The sequence below is a fragment of the Drosophila ficusphila genome, unplaced genomic scaffold (genome assembly GCF_018152265.1).
Source record: "Drosophila ficusphila isolate 14025-0441.05 unplaced genomic scaffold, ASM1815226v1 contig_198, whole genome shotgun sequence".
Lineage (NCBI taxonomy): Eukaryota > Metazoa > Arthropoda > Insecta > Diptera > Drosophilidae > Drosophila > Drosophila ficusphila.
Window position 1 is genome coordinate 12,237,027 of NW_025064092.1, and position 21,008 is coordinate 12,258,034.

At 45.0% G+C, this 21,008-nt stretch overlaps 1 protein-coding gene across 7 annotated transcripts in view; it reads right to left on the bottom strand.

Annotated features, from left to right (window-relative positions):
- Nucleotides 1-279: 279 nt before the first annotated feature.
- LOC108097006 (protein kinase shaggy) overlaps nt 280-21,008 on the bottom strand; it is a 42,487-nt gene continuing 21,758 nt past the window's right edge. For 5 of the 7 annotated variants that reach the window (XM_017199001.2, XM_017199000.2, XM_017199003.2 and 2 more), the window contains 8 exons: nt 6,341-6,531; nt 6,190-6,273; nt 5,110-5,220; nt 4,805-5,042; nt 4,516-4,709; nt 3,088-3,277; nt 2,555-3,010; nt 280-1,372 (listed from right to left, as the gene is read on the bottom strand). In XM_017199001.2, the coding sequence (XP_017054490.1) occupies nt 1,365-1,372; nt 2,555-3,010; nt 3,088-3,277; nt 4,516-4,709; nt 4,805-5,042; nt 5,110-5,220; nt 6,190-6,273; nt 6,341-6,531 (1,472 nt within the window). In that variant the 3' untranslated portion in view covers nt 280-1,364. The other 2 variants (XM_017198998.2, XM_017199005.2) reach the window with 2 other exon arrangements.

A 21,008-nucleotide genomic window follows, 5' to 3' on the forward strand; every position in this document is an offset into this window, starting at 1 on the left:
GATATCTGTACATATATATCTTCGGTCAAAAAAATATATACGGTCAAAGTCAAAGGTTCTCAACGTGCACGCTCTGTTGTTCTTTTTTTTTTTTTTTTTGTTGTCAACCAATTATTTGCTTTATTTATTACAAAATAATAATAATATTTATTTAATAAAAATAAAAATAATTTATTTATTTAATATGTATGTATACATAGTGCCTGTTGCAAAAAAAAAAATAGGGATTTGTATTCATAAAGATTATATATTATATATGTATAGTTTAAACAGTTTCGCTTTTTGTTTTGTTTGTTGCTTGTTTTTTTGTGGATTTTTTTCATTTGTTTATGCTTTAATAATTTCCATTAAGGTTAGGTTTAACATAACATTAACATTATGCTCGGGGCTTTGTTTTTCTTTTTTTTTTTTTTTTGTCTCCTCCTTTTCATCTTTATCTTTATTTTTATCTTTATCATTATGTTTATCTTCAACTTCTCTTCTACCTTTCTCCTCTTTTTAAGGTCGTGTGTGTCCAACTGCGTTTGCTTTAATCTATTCAATTTCATTAAAATGTCTGCTGTGTTTAAGTCTACACAAAACTCGCTTTCCATTGGATTATATGTTTATATGTTTTCCTCTGACTCCTTATCAGTTAATTATACTTAAATAAGGTGGTATAAAAAAATATGCAATGACTCTGTTCAATATACATATACATAGTTATTCCTTTAGACGTCGAAAAATAACGGAAATAACGAATATTTAACGAAGAGAGTGTGAGAGGGGAGAAAGGAAGGGGAGGAGAGAATATTTATAATAATATAATAATTAAAAGATATATCGCCACGCACAGTGCACAGTGTTGGCGAAATGACAATCGATCGATCAGCGCTTTGCTATTATAATTATTGTGTTTTTATTTACCATTATTATTTATTAACTTTATGCTTATTAGTTTTATTTTAGATTTAAAATAAATTTAATATTTTACCTACGTAAAATGTTCTCGTTTGTTATAACTTTTTGCTTATGCTTTTCTCTCTCAGCTATTTTGACGCTCTTCTTCGTATTTTCTCTTTCTGTTTCTGTTGCTGATTTGATTTTGTTGTTGTTTTTTTGTTTTGTTTTGTTTTGTGTTCAATTGCATTATTTAGAGTTATCAATTATTGTTGTGTATATAGGCCTTTTTGTTGTTTTAATTTTTGTTGCTGCTGCTGGTTTTGCGTTCTCCGTTCTTGTTTACAGTTATTATATATGCTTGTTGGTTGCTATATGCTGTTCTTGTTGTTGTTGTTGTTTTGGGTGTAGGTTTTATATATATTTAGTACTATATATATATACGGGGATATATATAAGTGTTTGTATGTATGTTACTATTGCCCCTATGAATCTGTAAGTAAATAAATCAAAAGAAACAATAATGAAATTAAAATTAAAATTAAAATCAAAACTTAAGTATGTGTGGTTGTAGCTCGACTAATGACAACAAAATGAAAATAAATGTTGGCTCGATGAAAGCGAATGAAATCAAGCAATTTACCATATTACTAACGAACGATAACACAGACATTTCTGAAAAGCATCTCATCAACCCTTTTGTTCCTGAACAATAAAGCAAAGAATGGAAGGCACCTTTTTTCGGGCGGGGATTCGCAATAGATGATGGAGTGACCGGCCCTAGGAAATGTGTTTTTAGTGTGACCCATGCTCTTATTAAAGCTCCGGAACTATTAATCAATCTGTTTCGATTAAAAAAAAATCAACTATGGGTTAACAATCCCTCTTCGATTGAATACTTTGAAAGCCCCTTTGAAGAGACCCATTGACATTTTGATATTCTTCACTTTGTATTGTATCGTTATAATTAATAATTTTGGTTAAACTGATACAAATTGCGAATGTGCCGAATTAAAAAAAAAAAAAAATAACACAAATCGTTAGCCACTTCTCAAATTTCCTAGGGACTGCATTTAGCTTCCTTGATGGTTGACTTCTTATTCAAAGTTCGTTTTCTCGGATCGCGGCTTTTCCCCTTTGCTTCTCTTTCCCTTCTTTAGATTTCCGGGTTGACTTGGATTCGATTGAATTGGATTGGATTGGATTGGAGATGAGATGAGATAGTGGGTGGATCAGGGAACTCGGACTTGGAGTGCTGGTGGATGGGAGCTGTTCGAACTTATATGTTGGCCGGGTTGCGCAGGAACGGCTTCCCTGGCAGCGGCAGCTTGCGCGGTGGCCTCAGCATGAGATTGACGCCAGCTGAGGATTCGGATGGGGATGTGATTGCGGATGAGGATGCGGATGAGGCGATGGTAGTGAAGTGAAGTTATCTGAGGTTGTCTGGGGCGATCAGAGTGCCAGCAGCATCGAAACATCCTATTGAAATTAGCAGCTTTCAGTAGCAAAGATGCCACTCCTTCTAAAGTAGAGGAGTTTCGTTCGAATTCACTAATTGCAATACGATTCCGATGGCACTGCTGGAGATCGGAGATCGGTGGTCGGAGGTGCGAGAGCAGGAGGAGGGCAATGGAAGGGGAGCGGGAAACCGCTGGCTGGCCAACCGCCTACTCACCTGTTACGTTGGCGCCGCCGGCGTTGGTCGCGGCCATGGCGCCGCCTGCTGTGGCAGCTGCGGCCGCCGTGCCGCCACCGCCTCCGCCACCAGCACCGCCGACGACGGCGGCGTTGCCCTGCTGCGCGTTGGCCCCGCCGGCCACGGCGGACGGCGCTCCCGAGGCTCCGCCGCCGCTGCTGCTGTTGCTGCCGGATCCGGGGCCCTGTCCGCCGGCACTCGCTCCGCCGGCGCCTGCTGCTGCGCCGCCCGATCCCGCGGCCGCCGCTGTCGGGGCCTGCGGCTGGGCGGATCCCTCCGCCGAGGCCCCGCTGCCCGTCGAGGAGACGCTGGTGGAGCCGCTCGCGGCGGCGGAGGCCGCTCCGCCGGCCGAGGACCGGTTGCCGCCCGGTCCGGCGGCGTTCTGCAGATGCTTGGGCAGCAGCTGGGGCACTAGGCTGGGCTGAATCGAGAGCTCTGCGGAGGAGGAGGAGGATCGGAGGGTTGGGATTAGCTATTACCACCATTGGGGGATCGATCATCGATCAACTCACCGTGCTCCGTGAAGTTAAACAGCGGCGGCATCTCGCGGCCGTTGGGCAAGGTGTGGTTGCCCTCCATGCGCAGCTCGTCGAAGAACGGATGTGCACAGGCCTTGAGCGGGGTGATCCGGGCGCTGGGGGTGTACTCGAGCAGCAGGGACACCAAGTTGATAGCTTCTGTAGGAGTGCGAATACGGAAAACCTGCGGAGGAGGGCGAGACAACTCGGTCAGTGGGCACGTGATCCTGCGACAGGGAGCTTCTCTCAAAACAAAAAAACGGGACGGGACTCGCTGGCCAGAAGGTGAGGTGAAGGATGGGGCAACTCGATGCAGTTGCAAGTTGATTGGACAGAGGACACAGGGCACAGAACACAGGTGAGAGCACAGAGGAAGCGTTCGTATTTACACAAGTTCATGGGACCTTCCTCCAGTTGCGGGTTTCACAATTGACAAGGCAAGTAACCAAGTAACCAAGTAACCAAATGGGTAAAAGTACTTTACGGGTCAAAACAAACGTCAGCGGAAGGCAGGGCAAGAAACCAATTAAATCAATTAACTGCAAATTCAACTGCAAACCATCGAGCATCCAGCAAACCAATCAAACAGCCAGAGCTTAACTCCTGTACAGCCGAGAGAGCTGGCGAAAAGCAGGGCGCATGAAGCTCAAAGCCATGAAACTGCATCCTAATCCTAGTCCATAGCTGGTTCTGTTCCGATATTGACATCCTAGCGGGATAAGCCAACTACTGCTCCTGATCCTGCACAGAAACCCAACCCATTAAGAGCAAACCCCGCGAACTATGCACAGCCATTTGAGCAACCCTCGCAAAGCAACTGAACCCGCCTTCAATTAAGCTCGAGTCCCTACTAACTATACTTACTATAATAATAACAATGCTCTTCTAATGCCAATGCAAGTTACCATATAATGAATTCTAGTTTAGGTGGACATCTCCCCAAACCCAAAACCCCAAAACCATTTGGACAGTCGGACGAGGAAATCAATTTCTATGATTCTGAATCAGCACCTGCATGAGTTATAGTAGCGAATGTAGCTGCGTTGGCATTATGGCAATTGGCAACTTTTTCAAACGACAATGGAATCGTGTAATTTTGCTTGAAAATTTGACATTCGCGGTTGATGTTTTCGATTCTTGGCTTACTCTCAGTCGTTGTTTCTGGTTAAGGGCGTTTGGAAATTGGGTGCGTTCGAGTAGTGACTGCAACGAGTATTTATGTACACACATTTTCGGTTAGAAACACTTGTGGAGAAGTGACGAACAGTGGCTTGGGGGACATGGCGTTCACCCGGACATCAGTGAGGAGTGAAGAGTCAAGAGTGAAGAGTTAAGGGGGGTTTGGGGGCCGGGCCACATGAGCGGAAAGCGCGAGGGGTCACCAACGAACGAAGGCTTCACATTCCCGCGAACGCCACTTACTTTCTGCCATGGATGACTCTTAATTTGCGGGAACTTGAACTCCGTGTAGTTGGGGTTCATCTCGCGAATCTGTTCTCTTGTCGGTGTGCCCAGGACCTTGATGACCTCGACCAGCTGGTCGACTCCGGAATCGCCAGGGAAGATGGGCTGGCCCAGCAGCAGCTCGGCCAGGACGCAACCGGCACTCCACACATCTGCAATCGAAGGAGAGGAAAGCGGATGAGTACACGACATTCTGCATTCCGTACTGGGAAACTGGGAAAGTGGGAAACTGGGAAGGTGCACCCACCGATCTTTGTTGTATAATTGATGGCGCCGAAGATGAGCTCGGGGGCGCGGTAATACCGGGAGCAGATGTACGAGACGTTCGGCTCGCCGTGCAGCAGTTGTTTGGCGCTGCCGAAGTCGCAGAGCTTCAGGACAGCCGTCTCCGGATCGAGCAGAAGGTTCTGCGGCTTGATATCACGATGGCAAATGCCCAGCGAGTGGATGTAGGCCAGGCTTCTGAACAGCTGGTACATGTAGAGCTACGCAGGGAAAAAGAAAGCGAGTTAGCCAGGATCCACATTCACTTCTACTCTCAGAGGTACTCACCCGAATAAAGTTGATTGGTATCGTCTGCTTGGTTTTGGCATATTGGCGAGCCACTTTGTATACAGTTTCTGGTATATATTCGAGGACTAAATTCAAAAATACTTCGTCGCGCTGCGTTGTCCGAAAGTTGGAAGGAGGGAAAGAAGAAAAAAACGAGATTAGTTTCTGGATGTTCAGAGCTTCGGGCGCACATGATCCATGGATGGATGTGTTTGGGAGTCAGTCGGGGATTCGGTGGTTGCTGGATCGGTGGATCGGTGGTTCGAGGGTTCGGGGGAAGACGACCGATGAAGTTGCGAGCTGTCAACATGCGCTTTGTTTTTGTTTTTGTTCGGGGTTGTAGTATACGTACAGTCGACAGGCGACACACTCAACGCAAACTAACGTAGCAACTAGCAACTAGCATAGCAGCAGGGTTCGATTCGATTCGTAGGATTCATAGGTAAGTATACCATGCGGTGCGGTCTTCTGTACGTTCCACTGTACTTTCTCTAATACATACACATGTAGCATAGCGAGTCGTTTATGGTGGATAGAAGAGAGATCGAGATCGGAATAGCGATCAAGATTGAGATTGAGATCGAGTGGGAGCAAGTTGCTGAATGATCTGAGCTGAGCTAGCGAACTGAAGACTGAAGAGATCTGGGATACCTGCGGCTTGAGCACACTCGCGAAAATGCCCAAATCGATGGGGAACTCGGCCAGCTAGCAACCGATTCAGGTTCGGATTTGGTTTCGTTTTCGGTTTCGGTTTCAGTATCGATATGCAAGTGAAAGAGATTCAATTCAGTTCAGTTCTGTTCACAGTTCGGTTCGAGGAACTAAATAAAATTAGACCTAAAATAAAAACTTAGTACGGAATATGCATCCGGAAATGAAGATCACTTCCAGAAATCAGACATCCTAGGGCAATCCGCATTAAGTGATTACCGATGCTGGCAACTTCAGCCGTTCGTTCCACCTCCCCACGAAATCCAGGGCTTGGCTCCGGGATTCGCTCTACTCCACCAAGTGGCAAGTGCCACCAGCCACCAGTCACCAGTCACCAGTGACAAGCCACACAAGTCACGAGCCACTTACCTTTTCTCCACTCGAATAGAAAAAGTACAAAAGCTTTACAATGTTACAATGCTCCAGTTTGCGCATGATTTGCAACTCGCGATTCTGCAAGGAAGAAGTGTTCGGTTCGGTTTTAGGACTCGATTGGAGATAGTGACCCATCTTAACCCACCTTAAATCGTCTGTCTTGTAAAACTTTTTTGATTGCCACCAGTTCGCCGGTGTCGCAGAGCTTTGCCTGGAACACGACGCCGAAGCTGCCGTTGCCGATGACCTTTGTGTCTGTATAGGAGACCTCTTGTACGCGATCGGTGCCTTGGCCGGGAGTTGCCACAACTGTTGTGATTTTGGATCCATCGCGACCTGCATTAATGGGATGAGAAAGGCAATACGTTAGTTCGATCGCTGGATAGTTCTGCGGCACTCCAACTTAGCCCACCCCAACTCAGCCTAGGCACACACACACATAAATATATTTGTACACAGTGAGGTTTAACTCGTATGAATAGATATAGATATAGATAGGTATATACACCTGTGGTCTCCCAGGCGCCCTCCAGCTTCTCCTTGCTCCTATCGACCTCCTTTGGAATGGACAGTGCAACACTGTGCTCGGGCCACAAGTCGTTCAGCTTGCCGATCAGTTGCTTCATGCCTGCACACAAACCAGACGAACCAATCACACAGAATAGAGTCAGGGGATCACTGATCAGTGATCAGTGATCGGTTATCGATTATCGAAACGGAAACAACATAGGGAACGGGTGGGAACGGAAATCAAACAGAGCTTGGAACAAACGAAAATGAAAGGTGGAGTTTTTAACAAAGAATAGTGCACAGCGATAAGATAAGCTGGCTGACTTCGGCCGAGAAAGTTCAGTTGTTCGAACTTTGTTCGTGGATTATAGATAGACTGGTTAGGTAACCCAAAACTAAGAGAGAAAGTGCAATAAGTAGAGGAATATTGAAAGGAAAGAAACGCAATTACAGACCTTTCAAATATCCCTAGTGATATTCTCGATCTTCACCAAAGAGATCGCGCCAAGAGAACACTTAAGTGACATTCAGATCGCAGATCGCATCAAAAGCAGGGCAACGAAATGATGCCCGAGGACCATCGAAGCGATAGTTCTGATTTTTCCCTAATATATCCCTTAGATTTTTTTGCTAATTAATTTTGGCATTGGCGCCAAAGATGCCGATGCCACGAGCGCAATAATGACGATGGCAATGATAATGATTATCTGGTAGCAGCTGCTACTGCCCCTCGAATCACTGTGGATTTGATTTATGGGGGTCGAGCCACCGAATTCGTTGCGCTGTAATTGCCACACGCCTCATGCTTCACCTACGATCGCGTATGGTGTGACCGCCCTCTGCCAATGGCTCAGCCTATCCCTGCACCTGGTCACACACATTTTGGGGTCTGGAAATGTGGGATGTAGGGTGTGGGACGTGGGATGTCGGGCATGGGGTGCACATGACTACTGGAAGCTCGTGTCTCTGTACTTGGATCCTTGTACTGCTTGCCACCTGCTCCTCCTCCTCCTCCACCGCCACCTCCTCCACCGCCGGTACTGGCAATGCTGGCCCCGCTGGCGCTCCTGTTCGGCGGCCTGGTCTTCTTGAGGGCGGCGGCTACCACCAGGGAGGAGGAGCAGGCCGACTGGGCCGCCCTGGCCGCCGCCGAGAGCGGCTTGTGCTTGCCGTTGGCCTTCGCCTTGCGACCTGCAGGACCGCCGGAGGACTCGGAGGTCGAGGAGCCACTGCTGCCGGAGGAGTCGCTGTCCGATTCCGAGTCCGAGTTGGACTCCGATCCGCTGGCGGCGCTGGAGGAGGAGCCCGACGCGGACTCCGGCTCCGACTCGGTGGGGCTCTCGTTGCTGGTGCTCTCCTCGCTGGAGGAGCGGCGTGGCTTGCCCTTCTTCCTGGCGCCCAGTGGAATGGGTGGTGCCGCTCCGCCGCGGAAGGAGCCCTTCTTGTTCCTGGCCACCTTGGCGGGCGGCTTGGTGGCGGTGGCGTCTATGGAGTTCTGCCTGGAGGCGGAGGAGGCGGTGCCTGAGCCAGCTCCATCCGACTCGCTGGCCTCGTTCACCGAGCCGCTGCCGGGTGGCCGCTTCTTCTTGCGCACCACTCGCACCACTTTGCGGACACCGCGCGGCCCCGCCACGGGCACCACCTGTGACTTATCCACCTTGAGTGGGCGTGATCCTCCACTGATCCACTGAGTCACCGATCCACTGATCCAACCGCACAAAAAAAATAGGAGCCAAATCGGTGAAGCCTTTTAACTTTTTGCTTTGTTCGCAGAAATGCTTTCGAAAGTGTTCTCCACCCACTCTTGAACTCGATTTAAGCAAACTCCTTAAGTTTGTATGAGCAACAAGTAGAGTCAATTCGATAACCGTGTGTTGTTCTCCACCCACTCTTGAACTCGATTTAAGCAAACTCCTTAAGTTTGTATGAGCAAGAAGTAGAGTCAATTCGATAACCGAAAGGCCTAATACATCGATAGACTTTTGATACTTTTTTGATTAATTTAGTAAACTTAGTTTAATAAATTTCGTTTTGGATTTGGATTGGATTCAAGGCAAGCTTACTTTTTGGAACATAAATTTTCTTTTGAAATTGCTTATACGTTTTTGTTGTGATATTTCAAGGTACATATAGATGTACGAAGACACCCTTTTATTATCGATTCAAAAATAGGTTCTCGAACGTTTTAGATCCACTTTGTTGCCTTACAAACTCAACACTTTTTCTCTCTGTGTGCGGTGGCAGGCTTTGGCCTAGTTTTATTTTCGGTCAATTGACGTTCCGTTCGCTTTATGTGCAGATCAATCGATCGATCGATCTTCAAATAGCAAAAAATGCAAACACGCGGCACAATCGAAAAAACAACAAAATAAAGTATCACAGCAAAGAAAAAATAGAGGGGAACCGAAATAGTGCGATCTTTGAGTTCGCAGGTGCTTATTTCTTTTCTTCGAGGGAAACGAGGGGTGGGTGGGTACTGGGTGGTTCTGATCCGATCCGATCTGTTCCGATCGGGGCGATGGATACGATAAGATCCGATCCGTTCCGCTCCGCTTTCGATTCAACGATCCAACGATCCGGTCGCTCGAACTACCGTTGCACAATTGGCCACAAAAAAACGGAATAAGCTGAGGACCATGGCAGCATCAGTATGGGGTAGTCTCAACGGGTCCGTCAGTCCATTATTGGACCCTCAGTGAGTGCGAGTGAAGGGGGGATTTCTCGTGAGAGATCAGCGTACCCTTCTTTTATTTTTGATTTCGTACCACAGGTCCCTCCCCCCTTCCACCCTTCAATACAGGGGTTGGAAACTCGGGTTCTTTATTGGTTATTAGTCAGACTTAACAATCGGTTCCTAATCGGTTGGACACCGTTAGTCCAGACGGCTAAGTTCTCCAAGAGAGCCACACGAACGAGAACGGACTGAACCCGAACTCTTTTGCACCCGACGAGACTAACGGGCTAAGGACAACATGAACGGCGGCGAAGAGGCAGGTGAGCAGCGCACAAGTGCCACACGAAGGCCGATCGGCTTCACACTCGATCCACACACAGATGCGATCCACGATCCACGGTCCACACACATTTCCCGATCGTTTAAAACGCGCTTTAGAAAATAAATGCCTAGACATCATCCCCATCATAATTATCACGAACAATTTGTTGCGGTTTGGGAACAATTTTAATTGCAGGTAAATTGCGATAAGGCCGAAGAAGAGAGGACGGGCGAAAGACTGAAGACCCAGCAGTCAGAAGAAAGACAGTGGCAGCCAAGCGTGGTCAAGCATGCGATAGCCACGCCCCCTTGAGACCTCCGCCTTTCTGACGACAGCCGACTGACAGTTCAATGCTGCGGAGAAGAAGAAGGTGAAGCGGAGAAAGAAGAGCAGGCGGGCAGGCAGGCAGGCAGAAGAATCGCAAGAAGAATCCGAGTCCGCCCGAAGAACAGGCGCAGAACAGAATAGCTATCAAGGGATATACGCAGTGAGTTCAAATCAAATATATTTTATTTTAATGAATCAATTAGAGCCCCGCGCTCAACGGAGATGAAAACAGCAACCACAAATGAATTCAAAAAGGGGTCGCGAAGATTTAACCAGCTTCTGACATTGACATTGTTTCCCATTGCCGCTGCAACAGAGGTGATTCTTATCTATCTAGGTGATAGATAGATATATAGATAGATAGATAGATATATAGATAGATAGATAGATATATAGATAGATAGATAGTTCTGCACAATAAAACACGTTCTAAGCAAAAAACAAAGGAATTAGTTATCTTTTCTCCAGCCATGTATCCACTTTTGGGCTTTCGGACTTAAAACGTAAGTTTCTCCCCTTTCATTGGCGTCACAAATCGATTTTCATTTGTCAGTTTGATCGATTCACCAGTTGTACAAAGTTCTTTTTTAGCTTCCTCCTCCGCCACATTCCCACATTAATGAATTAAATTCGAGCAGGACTTTCGTCTGTTTCGCGACTTACGCGACAAAATCAATCAAATAATCAATGTGACAGACACACTCTCGAACAAGTATTGAAAACTATATCAGAAAGAGGGAGAATGGCGGCAGAGGGGTGGCAGGGGGTGGTGCTGGTGGTGGAATAGTGGAACAGTTGGAGCTGCGCAAATGGGAAAGCAATTTGTTGGGCCGCCAACGTCGACAGAAACTAATCGATATACAAGCAGTTGGCACCACTCAACCACAAAAAGGGGGCGTGGGCGGTTAAGGACTGTCGATGTGGATGTGGTTGTTGATGTGGCATGCAAAACGGTATGACGCAGCACAAAGTGAAGGGGAGAGGAGGGGAGAGGAGGGTAGAGGGTGGGCGGTTACTGGGGTGAAACCCCCTTGGAGCGGAGGGAAACCACAGCAGACCAATGGAGCAATAGAAAAAACAAGCCGATCTACCCCTCAAATACCACTTTACCATTTTTCCAGAAGCCGTCGTGCCAAATACAAATTAACAAAACTCCTTTGGCTAAAATTAAACTCGACCACGCCCTCCAAACCTCCCTGTGAAGGCAATTCTATCAAACAAACTGAATTGTTCACTCGTGGAAAAGCAACGCAGAACCCTTTGACTCCCAAGCAATCTCATTCTAGTGGATTATTGTAATTAGTAGCACTCAAGAGCTACTATCGGAATCGGAATCGGATAGACTTTCGTCCATGAATCTGAGATCCATAGTCTTTATCCTTTATACTGAGTACTCCTTGCATTCAGGTATTTATTGCCATTAAATCAGTCAAGCACAACTTGACCTTGCTGTTAGCTGGAAATTAAAAACAAGAAGGGAAGCTAGCTTCGGCGAGCTGAACTGAATCGTGATGCTGATCAAGAATATATATAGGGGTCTAAGGGGCTATGAATGAAACTATAATACCCTCTGCCAGGGTATAAATATACCCTATCAATGCCATTTTTTACGGCGTGCCAACGTCCCTTTATTTCTGCTCTCTACTTTTTTTGTTATTTAATTAAATCGATTGCATTTATTTTATTTTTTGGCTCAGCAGGCTACCTGTCGATCACGCTTTGGGGGGAAAGAGAGGGGAGTTGGACAGTCGCTGGGGAGGAAGAGGGATGGCCAGATGACGACACCGCGACACCACGCGGGCGGAGATCACGAGATGCCCCGCGGTGTGCAGAATTTGGCATCACTATGGAAATCATTATCAACTGCATCATTATCTGCGAAGATAAACCCCGTCCGTTTATAGCGCACTATTTTCATGTGCGACTTTTCATTGCATACTTTTGGATGCCCCCGAGAAATAAGTTAGTGTTTTATCTCTGTCTGTATCTCTTTCAGTCGCTCGTCAAGAAGACCCCAATGTGCCAGGAAAGTGAAAAAAGCAAAGCAAGAATAGAAAACACAAATAAACCAGGCAAGAAGAAGCCATTTGGTCGAAGAGAAATCAATAAAAAGAGAAGTGGATCATGAAGAGAACTACTAGTGTCAATGGGGGGGGTCGAAGAGAAATCAATAAAAAGAGAAGTGGATCATGAAGAGATCTGCTAGTGTGCTCCACAAAAAATTTCTCTTTTCCGCAGCTGAGCAAACAGGTATTGAATTAACTAGTAAAAATAAAATAAAACAAATCAAGAAGGGAATCTAGCTTGGGCAACCTGAGGCTCAAATACCCTTGCATTTAGCGCACATCTAATAATTATTAATTCAAGAGTCCCTACAAAGTAAATCATTGGCCTACCATAAATATCAAATGTGCATAACTACAGGTAATAGGTAATATTTATTTACGTTTAATCACTTATCAGCCCGATAACAATAATTTCACTCGTCACTGTTTTGGTGATTTTCTCTTTGTTTATAATCTATGCAGTATGCAAATATCAACCAGAACAACAACTTGCCATTGGCACAAATTAATAAACACAGTAGCCGGGGATGCGAAACACACAGAAGTTGTGGCGATAAACAGCTGTCATCCGCTTTCAGCTGTTGCCAGCCCCCAATCTCCCCAGCAAAGTCTAAAAGGCATATTTTTCCTATATGTAGTATAATTCCAAGCGACTGGGCAATAACATATTTGTGAAAAACACAAACAGGGGGAGGGGAGGGGGAGGGAAGGGCGAATGCAAAACAACAATAGCCTTAGAAAACATTAATAACATTAACAAGACGAGAGACACGCCTCCGTTTTGGTCACAGTTTTGATGAATGTGTGCACATCTATTTAAATATATATATATATATATATATATCGCTGATTTGGTTTGTTTCTAAAAAATGTAGAAGCTTCTCAATATATGCATGCTTTTGGGTTTTGATATTTTTGGAAAAGTTTTTTGCTCGTCATCCGTTTTATGAGACGAGCGCGTGATTGTCGAGCGTTAACAAATACAAATACAAATACAAATACAAACACAAACACAAGCAACAACAACTAAGGCAGCGTAATCTCTGCTCCCGAATCCCCAATTCATCCCAACCTCCTCCTCCTCCGCCTCCGCCTCCGCCTCCCTCTCCACCCCAACGATCAGATCGGGTCGGTCTATATATACACACATGGCTATATATAATGAGAGCTGTAAGCAATATAGCCGCGTGTTTCTTGATCTTTCACTGCTGATCTCCGATCACGCCTGCAGCATTTGCCTTAGCCTCAGCTTTATCAAAAGCCAAAGCTCAGAAGAAAGGTTCTAACTTGTTTTGAAAAGTCTCGAATACTTTCAGTGGTTGTTAACTAATTTTGGCGCCTGTGTAACTAGTATATGTGATTAGCAAAGGCAAAGGCAAAGGCCCTGTCAGCCTCCTCCTTATCAGGCGACATCTGCGAGGGCTGCAAATCACTTATACGACTCGGGATTACGGGTGGGAACTGAGGCGTCACCTTAAGCCGGGAATGATCCGGTGGTGCTGATGGAGGTGGAGGTGGAGGTGGAGGTGGTGGTGCTAGTGGTGGTGGAGGTGGGGGAGGTGCCAAGCACGCTGTGACACGGTGCCTTCCACAAGGTACACTCGTAATAGTCGCAACAATCGTAATAAAGGGACTGATACCTGCTACCTGCTACCTTTCGCACAGCAGCGTTAACGCTCCGCTAAGCTCCAGCTCCAGGTGCATATTCCAGAGTGATGCAACTGGTAAACTGTTTACCCTGCACCCGTGCATTCTACTGCCTTAATCTCAGTGTGTCTGTTGCCTCGCAGTTATCCAATGGTAACTGGATCTGGGAACAAAGGGCTGGCTGCAGTATCAAGTGATGAAAGAAATAACCATAGCCTGATTGCATCAAAAGCAAACAAATATCGAAAGGCAGACGATTGAGTTCTCGTTTTTGAATATCACATCTTCAACTTTGTATCAATTGGTGTGCCTTTGTTTCGACCTAGAAGATACTGCTGTACGCTCAAGTAAAAATATTATAAATTTAATCCCGAGTTTGCCAGCCATTAAGTATAATGTGTAAGCGAATAGGTGAAGCAATCAGAGCCAGCTGGCGTAAATCAGAGCCCCAGTACCCAGTCTCTTCCGTCCTCGGCTCTGAATTTCCCTTATCAACGCCAAAGATAACAGAGAACAACAGAGAAATATGGCCTGTTGTAGATCATGGACAAGAAAATTCCGCTTTCCCTTATCGCTTGCCGCCTGCCGCCTGCTTTTTTACAGTATAAAGCCCAGATTTTTATATGGAAATAAAAGGATGAATCGCACATATGCGATGTGTTTATCCCCCAACGTTTCCGCTCAAGCGGATTTCTGCCGTATATTTATCGCAGCCAAGAAAGAAAAGGCTCCACGAAGCTATCAGGAAAATGCATTGGTTCATTGACCCATCTTCTGCATGGGGAATAACAAAAACAGAACAAAGTAATATTTCTCCAGGAAGCTTACTTCGAGTGGAATGTCACTCAGCAATGTCCCATTAGGATTGGATTTTATAACTACTGTATCCTCTATACTTCCCACAGCAAGAGGTTTATCAATTTTCATTAAATCCCCGAAAATTTTCCATAGCAGTAAATACTATCTGTGTGTGTATATATGTGTGTGTGTGTACATAGAACAATCTCACCCGATACGATAGCCCTCGGAAGTTTCGAGGAACTTGGGTTCCGATTCAATCAACAACCAACACTTACCTACAAAGAGAAGAAGGGAAATGGAAAGTTTTAGAAATCACAGTCTCAAACAAATGATAACACATTTTATAGTACTTGGTGGTACTGTATAGGGCTTTTGAACCTTTAGGATCTTAAAGTACTTAGTTTTAAATGCACAAGAACATTATCTAAACGTTAGGGCTGCCATTTGATAAGTAAATGATCTTTGACACTCAAGGAGTGCTATGTTTCGCTACAAGATGCTATACCCTTGACTTAATCCCTCGGGTTTTTAGTGCCTGATATTTCATAGCTACTTTAAATTAATGTAAACTACCATAATAATGACTTTATCTTATTTAGATTTTGATTTGATAAAATTTCTACATTAATAGGTAGGCAAAGGGTTCGAAATATATTGTATTTCATGTTGGTGAAAGTAGAACACTAAATTGTTTGATATGACATGGCCTGTTCTTATGAATAACTTAGACTAGAATAACATCATTTCTACTCATTAATCATCGTATTTTACCTAATATATTTTTGAACTTTTGCACCACTTTGGTCCAACTGACGCAGGACTGGGTTCTGGCCAATTTGGCAGTCTTAACGTTCTCGCCGCTCTCGTCGCTGTCCGCGTCTCCCTCGAACTCCGGCTCGGCTCCCTGCTCGATGTAGTCGGCGTCCAGGGACTGAGAATCATTTTTGGGGCGGGTGGTGGTGATGGTTGCTGCATTGCTCTGGGGGATTCGGTCGAAGTGGTTGTCGTGGCTGTGGCGGCGCATCTTGACCGCGCCGTCGTCCACGTGGCCGGTGGAGTCCACATCCTCCTCCAGATCGACAGCGGGATGACGATGGTTGTGGTTTCGATGGAGGTCGCTGGGGTTCGGATTGGGTACCGAGTTAAGTTTGGCCCTAGAGCTAGTATCACAGAGTGGTTGCTGTTGCTGTTGCTGTTGTTGTTGTTCATCATCTTTGGTCTCGTCCACCACCGCACCGCTGGCCGCCAAGTTGGACGCCACGGTGGTGTTCCGCTTCTTGCGCTGCTCCTCGCTCCTCCGCTCCCGCTTCATCAGCTGCTTCTGCTGCTTGGCGAGCAGCTGCTTCTGCTTGCGGGCGAACTTCTCCCGCAGCTTGGGGCTGCCGAACTCGTCCAGATAATACATGGTGTCCTGGAGGCCGTCCTTGCGGTTGATCAGCTTCGAGTCGATGTGCGGATCCTCGCTGATCTTCAGCAGGGGGAAGTAGATGTGGCCGTCGGTGGCCAGGCTCTTGGCATCGTGGCGTCGGGCTGTTGCCGCTGCCACAGTTAATTCCGCCTGATCGGGCGGCAGCAGTCGGGGGTGGGGCTTTGCCTCCTCGACCTCCTTGGCCTCACCGTCCACTTCGCTCTTGCCCTTGAGGTTTATTATAATGCCTGACTGGCTGTCCGACTGGTTGTCGGCCTCCTCGACGTCGTCGTCCACATTGACGCCGTCGTCCTCCTCCTCGATCTCCACATCATCACAGATATCTACCTCATCGATGCGATCCTCCACATCGAATCCCTGGGTTCCGGTGCTGTTGGTGCTCTTGTACTTGATGCGGCTGCGCACGATGCTGTTGCCCACACTCGCCACGCCCACGGCAACCGGATTGTCCGCGATGCTGAGCTCCAGGGCAGAAGAAGCCCTTATTCTCTGCTGCTGCTGATCCTGCGCCTCGGAGCAGTTGCTGCCCAGACTCTCGCTGCTGCTGTTCGACTGTCCACCGGACTCCTTTGAGTTGATGGAAATGTGGTTGGGCTTTCCCGCACCCTGCGAGGCCTTGGCCTTCGACTGCCGACTGGTGGTGACACCATTTTCGATGCCGCTATCTTGGCTGAGTAGCAGTTGCTGGCGTTGCTGCCGCCACTTACCGCCAGGTGGCGCCTGCGGCAGGCTCAATGAGCCACTGCTGCTGCGAGGTGGTGGCAACTGCAGTTGCTGCTGCGATGCACTGGAAACAATTACTCCGCTATCAGCCGAACCCGTCGACGTTTGTGATGAGAAGCGCTCGCTCAGCGGTATTTTAATTGGCTGGCTTATTACGTTGTTGTTATTGTTGGTACTATTATTATTACTATTATTATTATTATTATTATTGTGGTTAAGAGTATTATTTATATCATTACTGCTGGCGGGCAATAAGTTGAGAGCTGGTGCAGCTCCTGCTGCCTGCGTTGCTGTTGTTATTGTTGCCATCAGGTTTTTAATGCTGTGTTAAATACTCTAGGGGTTAGAGTATTTCTTTGTTTTTAAAAGTTATCAAGTGTCTTTAAGTGGCACAGTTTCGTGAGTTTATGTATTTTTAATCACTTTATCTTTTTGATATAATTTGTTTATCTTGGCGCTTCACAGTCACATTGCCTAATTTAATTTGAATTAAAAAAAAACAATTATTGCTTGTTTTTGATTTGGTTACTCCAATTTTGTTGACTTTGCTGCATTTTAAAAAACACTTTCAATTTTGGCTCCCTGGCTAAATTTAGACCATCGGTTGTGATTTGCTTATTTCAAACACCATACAAAATATAAATAAAAGCCAAACAAAAATCGTTTAAGTTCAGACGCACTCACACGAACAAAACCAAAAAAAAAAATTTATATATATTGAGAGAGATCTTTGTGGTTTTCAAAAGTATAGCGCCTATTTCGCTTATTTAATTCTGGTATTTTTATTTCGGCGTGCAACATGTGCGGCCGCCGTTGAGTTCGCGAATGAACGAGAACTCGAGCAACTCAAACGAAACTGAGAAACAGAAACAGAGCGCGAACGGCAACTCAAATTCCAAATTATTTTTGCTGACGCACGCACACACACCACATACACAAAGGAACTTCTGGTAGTGAAACGATACACAAGCACGCAGTGAAAGAGAGGGGCCAAGTGACCAGAGCGAGATAGAGAGCAAGCTTTTCTCAGTGAAATTTGCAACGCTCGGTATTGAAACACCTACGGAGGCCAAGACGTAATGGAATGAAACACAGCTGCAATACTGAGGTGCGAGAAAGACAGCATTTCCCAAAGTGATAAGCTTCTGAAGGCTTTTTCTTCTTTTATAGCTCTAGCGGTAAAGTCACAATCTTATCGAAACTTTAAAATCGTTCCTTATCATTATTAAAAATACAACCTTTATGATCGAGAAAAAGAAACATTCATAAAGTAACAGCGCATTTTATTCATTTATTAACGTAAGCATTGTTTTGGTTGCCGAGCCCATTAATTTACAAGCGCACGCAATTATAAAGAGTGCTAGAATGCGGAGGTGTTAAATCACACTCAAATCAAAAGCAAATGAAAAACAAACTAAGTAGCTGGTAAGATCGGTTTAAAATATTTCAACCAACGATGTATAAGGTTGAAGAACAACCATATCTTATCGAATGAATACACAAATCAATAGATTATTAATGACATTCGCCGGGAACAAAGAGTGCTCGACGTTAAATTCGTTTTATTCGTTTACTGAATTTTATTCGAAGCAATCAGCCACAGGATAATGACTGTATAAGAAAGCGTTAAGGGTTCTCCAGGAGAAAGTGTTTCAAGAACAAAGGACTTCGTCGCAGTAGCGCAAATAAGGAGTGTCAGCAAGTCAAATTATAATGAAATGAAACCTTTAGCCAAGGAAAGTACCACCTAAAGAACAACGGTAAACCTAAGGGTAAACATTAACAGAAACAAGAAAGGAAGCTAGCTTCGGCGAGCCGAAACTTCTATACCCTTGCTCGAGGTGTCTCCTTCACTGCGTTGCAAACTTCCCACTGAAATTATAATACCCTCTACAAGGGTATAAAAACCATCACTGGTCAGCAGACAGTGCGCAATAGACCAAAGGCAAGCCCCATTAAAACAACAACACATTATGGCAAATGACTGCACCGTCGTCTCCGTCCGTATATCCAAAACCCCGTATATGGTATACGGTGTACGATTTCAGGTTGAAAGCGGTTTTGCTGAAGATGACAAGTGTTCGAGGGCGTTGAGGGGCTGACGAAGGGGCGAGGCAGGGCATTGCCGAGGGTGCTTAGGTCAGTTTGTTGGCTTAGTTGGTTAGGTCATGCAACGTCGCAAATACAAAAGGAAAACAAGAAAAAATTAATGAAAAAAAAACCCAGCTAGTAGGGGGGACGAACTAAGAAAGCAAACACTCGCACCATGCAACAGGGTGGTACAGTTTAAACAGGGTGTTCACTGCAGGGATTCTAGACTTGCAATTTCCATTCAGATAACCACACCCTATATAACCCCCATTCGAATAGGTGTCACCTCTTAAGAGTTTATAGTAGAATTTCCATCAATAAATGATTGGTAAATAAAACCGAGAATAATTAATATTCAGTTGTCATTCTAATAATATATTTTTCTAGCCCCGATTCAAATATTTTTTTGGTTAAACATATTTACTATAACCTTCGAATCCCTTTTTATTCGACACTGCGTCATTTTTTCTAATAACTTGACATTGAGCTACGACTTAATACTTCTATCCTGCTAGCTTCTAAATATGTAGCTTTCATAGAGTTACTTTACTTAGCCTATACTTATAACCTTTAACCTTATACGTTTTTTAAGGGGTTTCCAGCGAAAGGAAGAGCTGGGTCCTTGGGCTTTGTGGGGTGCCTGTAAGCCTAAAGGTTGTGGTTCTTATTTACTTGGTCTTGGACTTAACTTGCATGCCGATATTGTGCTTTGACATTTGCCGTGGTTGGTAGTAATACCAATAATGTAATTGCCCCAAGACATGTTTATACACGCGAAATTCACTAGCTGGGAATTATTGATTCCTAATGTGGGAAAAATGTCAACGTAAAACATGTTTTCCCATTTATTTCGTGCCCCTTTTTTGGGGTCTAGGCTATCGAACTGAATCAAGACTAAAAATAAAATGAGACGCGGCACTCGGCATCGAAACTGAAATAAATAAACAAATAAAACAGAGAAAACACATAAAAACATAAAAAAAAAATGACTCTAAATACATCGGTACGTTCCTATTCCACTGTTTCGCCACCGCCTGTTGCTTGCCGGACGGCGCCATCTGTTGGCTGCGCGATCAACTATTTGAAAGGGAAAGTACAACCATGAGCATACAGAATAGCACTTAATAGAAAAGAAGAAGATACGAAGAGGAAAATACGAACAAAGCTAAGGTATAGTGCATTTCATTTGGTTAAAAATTAGGCAAAAAGTTGTTAAACAAGACGAGTAGAATTCTTTCCTTTCTTATCACAAAAAGATTACATCTAAAAGGTTCGTGGGTGGCCAACGGTAGCTTGTGAGGCGGCAAAAATAGAAGAACATTTTTATTTGAAAGCAAATAAGAAGCTAATGAAGCGGCTTGTGCATTGTTATCGCTATCGCGGCGCTTCCTTCGCCAGCTGCTAATGACCGAGTCGGCAATCAATAATTAGAGCTGACCAAGGCAATTAACCCATGACAGACTGCACATCACATCACACCAGCGTCGATCAACAACCAAAAGGCATATGACTTCGATGACAACAGCCGCTGTAGAACGATTTTAGTGGTACGATGACCGATAAACCAATGCAAACTGGTTAAAGAAATCTCAGTAAAGAATAAAAAAAATTTAATTCCATAAATATTATTTTTTTTAATCAAATATTCCTAATTGATTGCCTCGTCTGTTTGGCACCAACTGCTCGGGAAATCGATATAAAGAAACAATGGGAAATCAACTAGAAAAGGAAATATATAGACGACAAGGGCAACAACACAAAATCGTCAAAGTGGTAAACAGGCAAAGACAAAAAGAGAGCGCCGTCGGTGAACGAGGAAAAGCTGGAAAGCCCGAGGAAAACGAAGCAAATATTAGAAAGGGGGAGATTGGGGCAAGATGGGGGAAGGTACCAAAGCCAACACGCCATTAGTGAATGCCCAACCCTGCTAACAACCCCCACCCAATCACCCAACCACCCACGCCCACTTCCCACCTCCCACATTAATATATATAACGGTTTCATGTTCTAACTGGTAACTGGTAACAGAAGCAATCAAAAACTGGTAAAAACCGAAACGACACACTCCAAAGGTCCGAACTGCGTCTTTATAAATGCTATAATTCGTGGTAAATATCCGAGGTTCCGTAACACTCGTTACACAGAAAATATCTAAATACACATATTGAGAAATCTTTATAAACAAATATATATATTAATTAGAATAATCAATATTGATAAGAC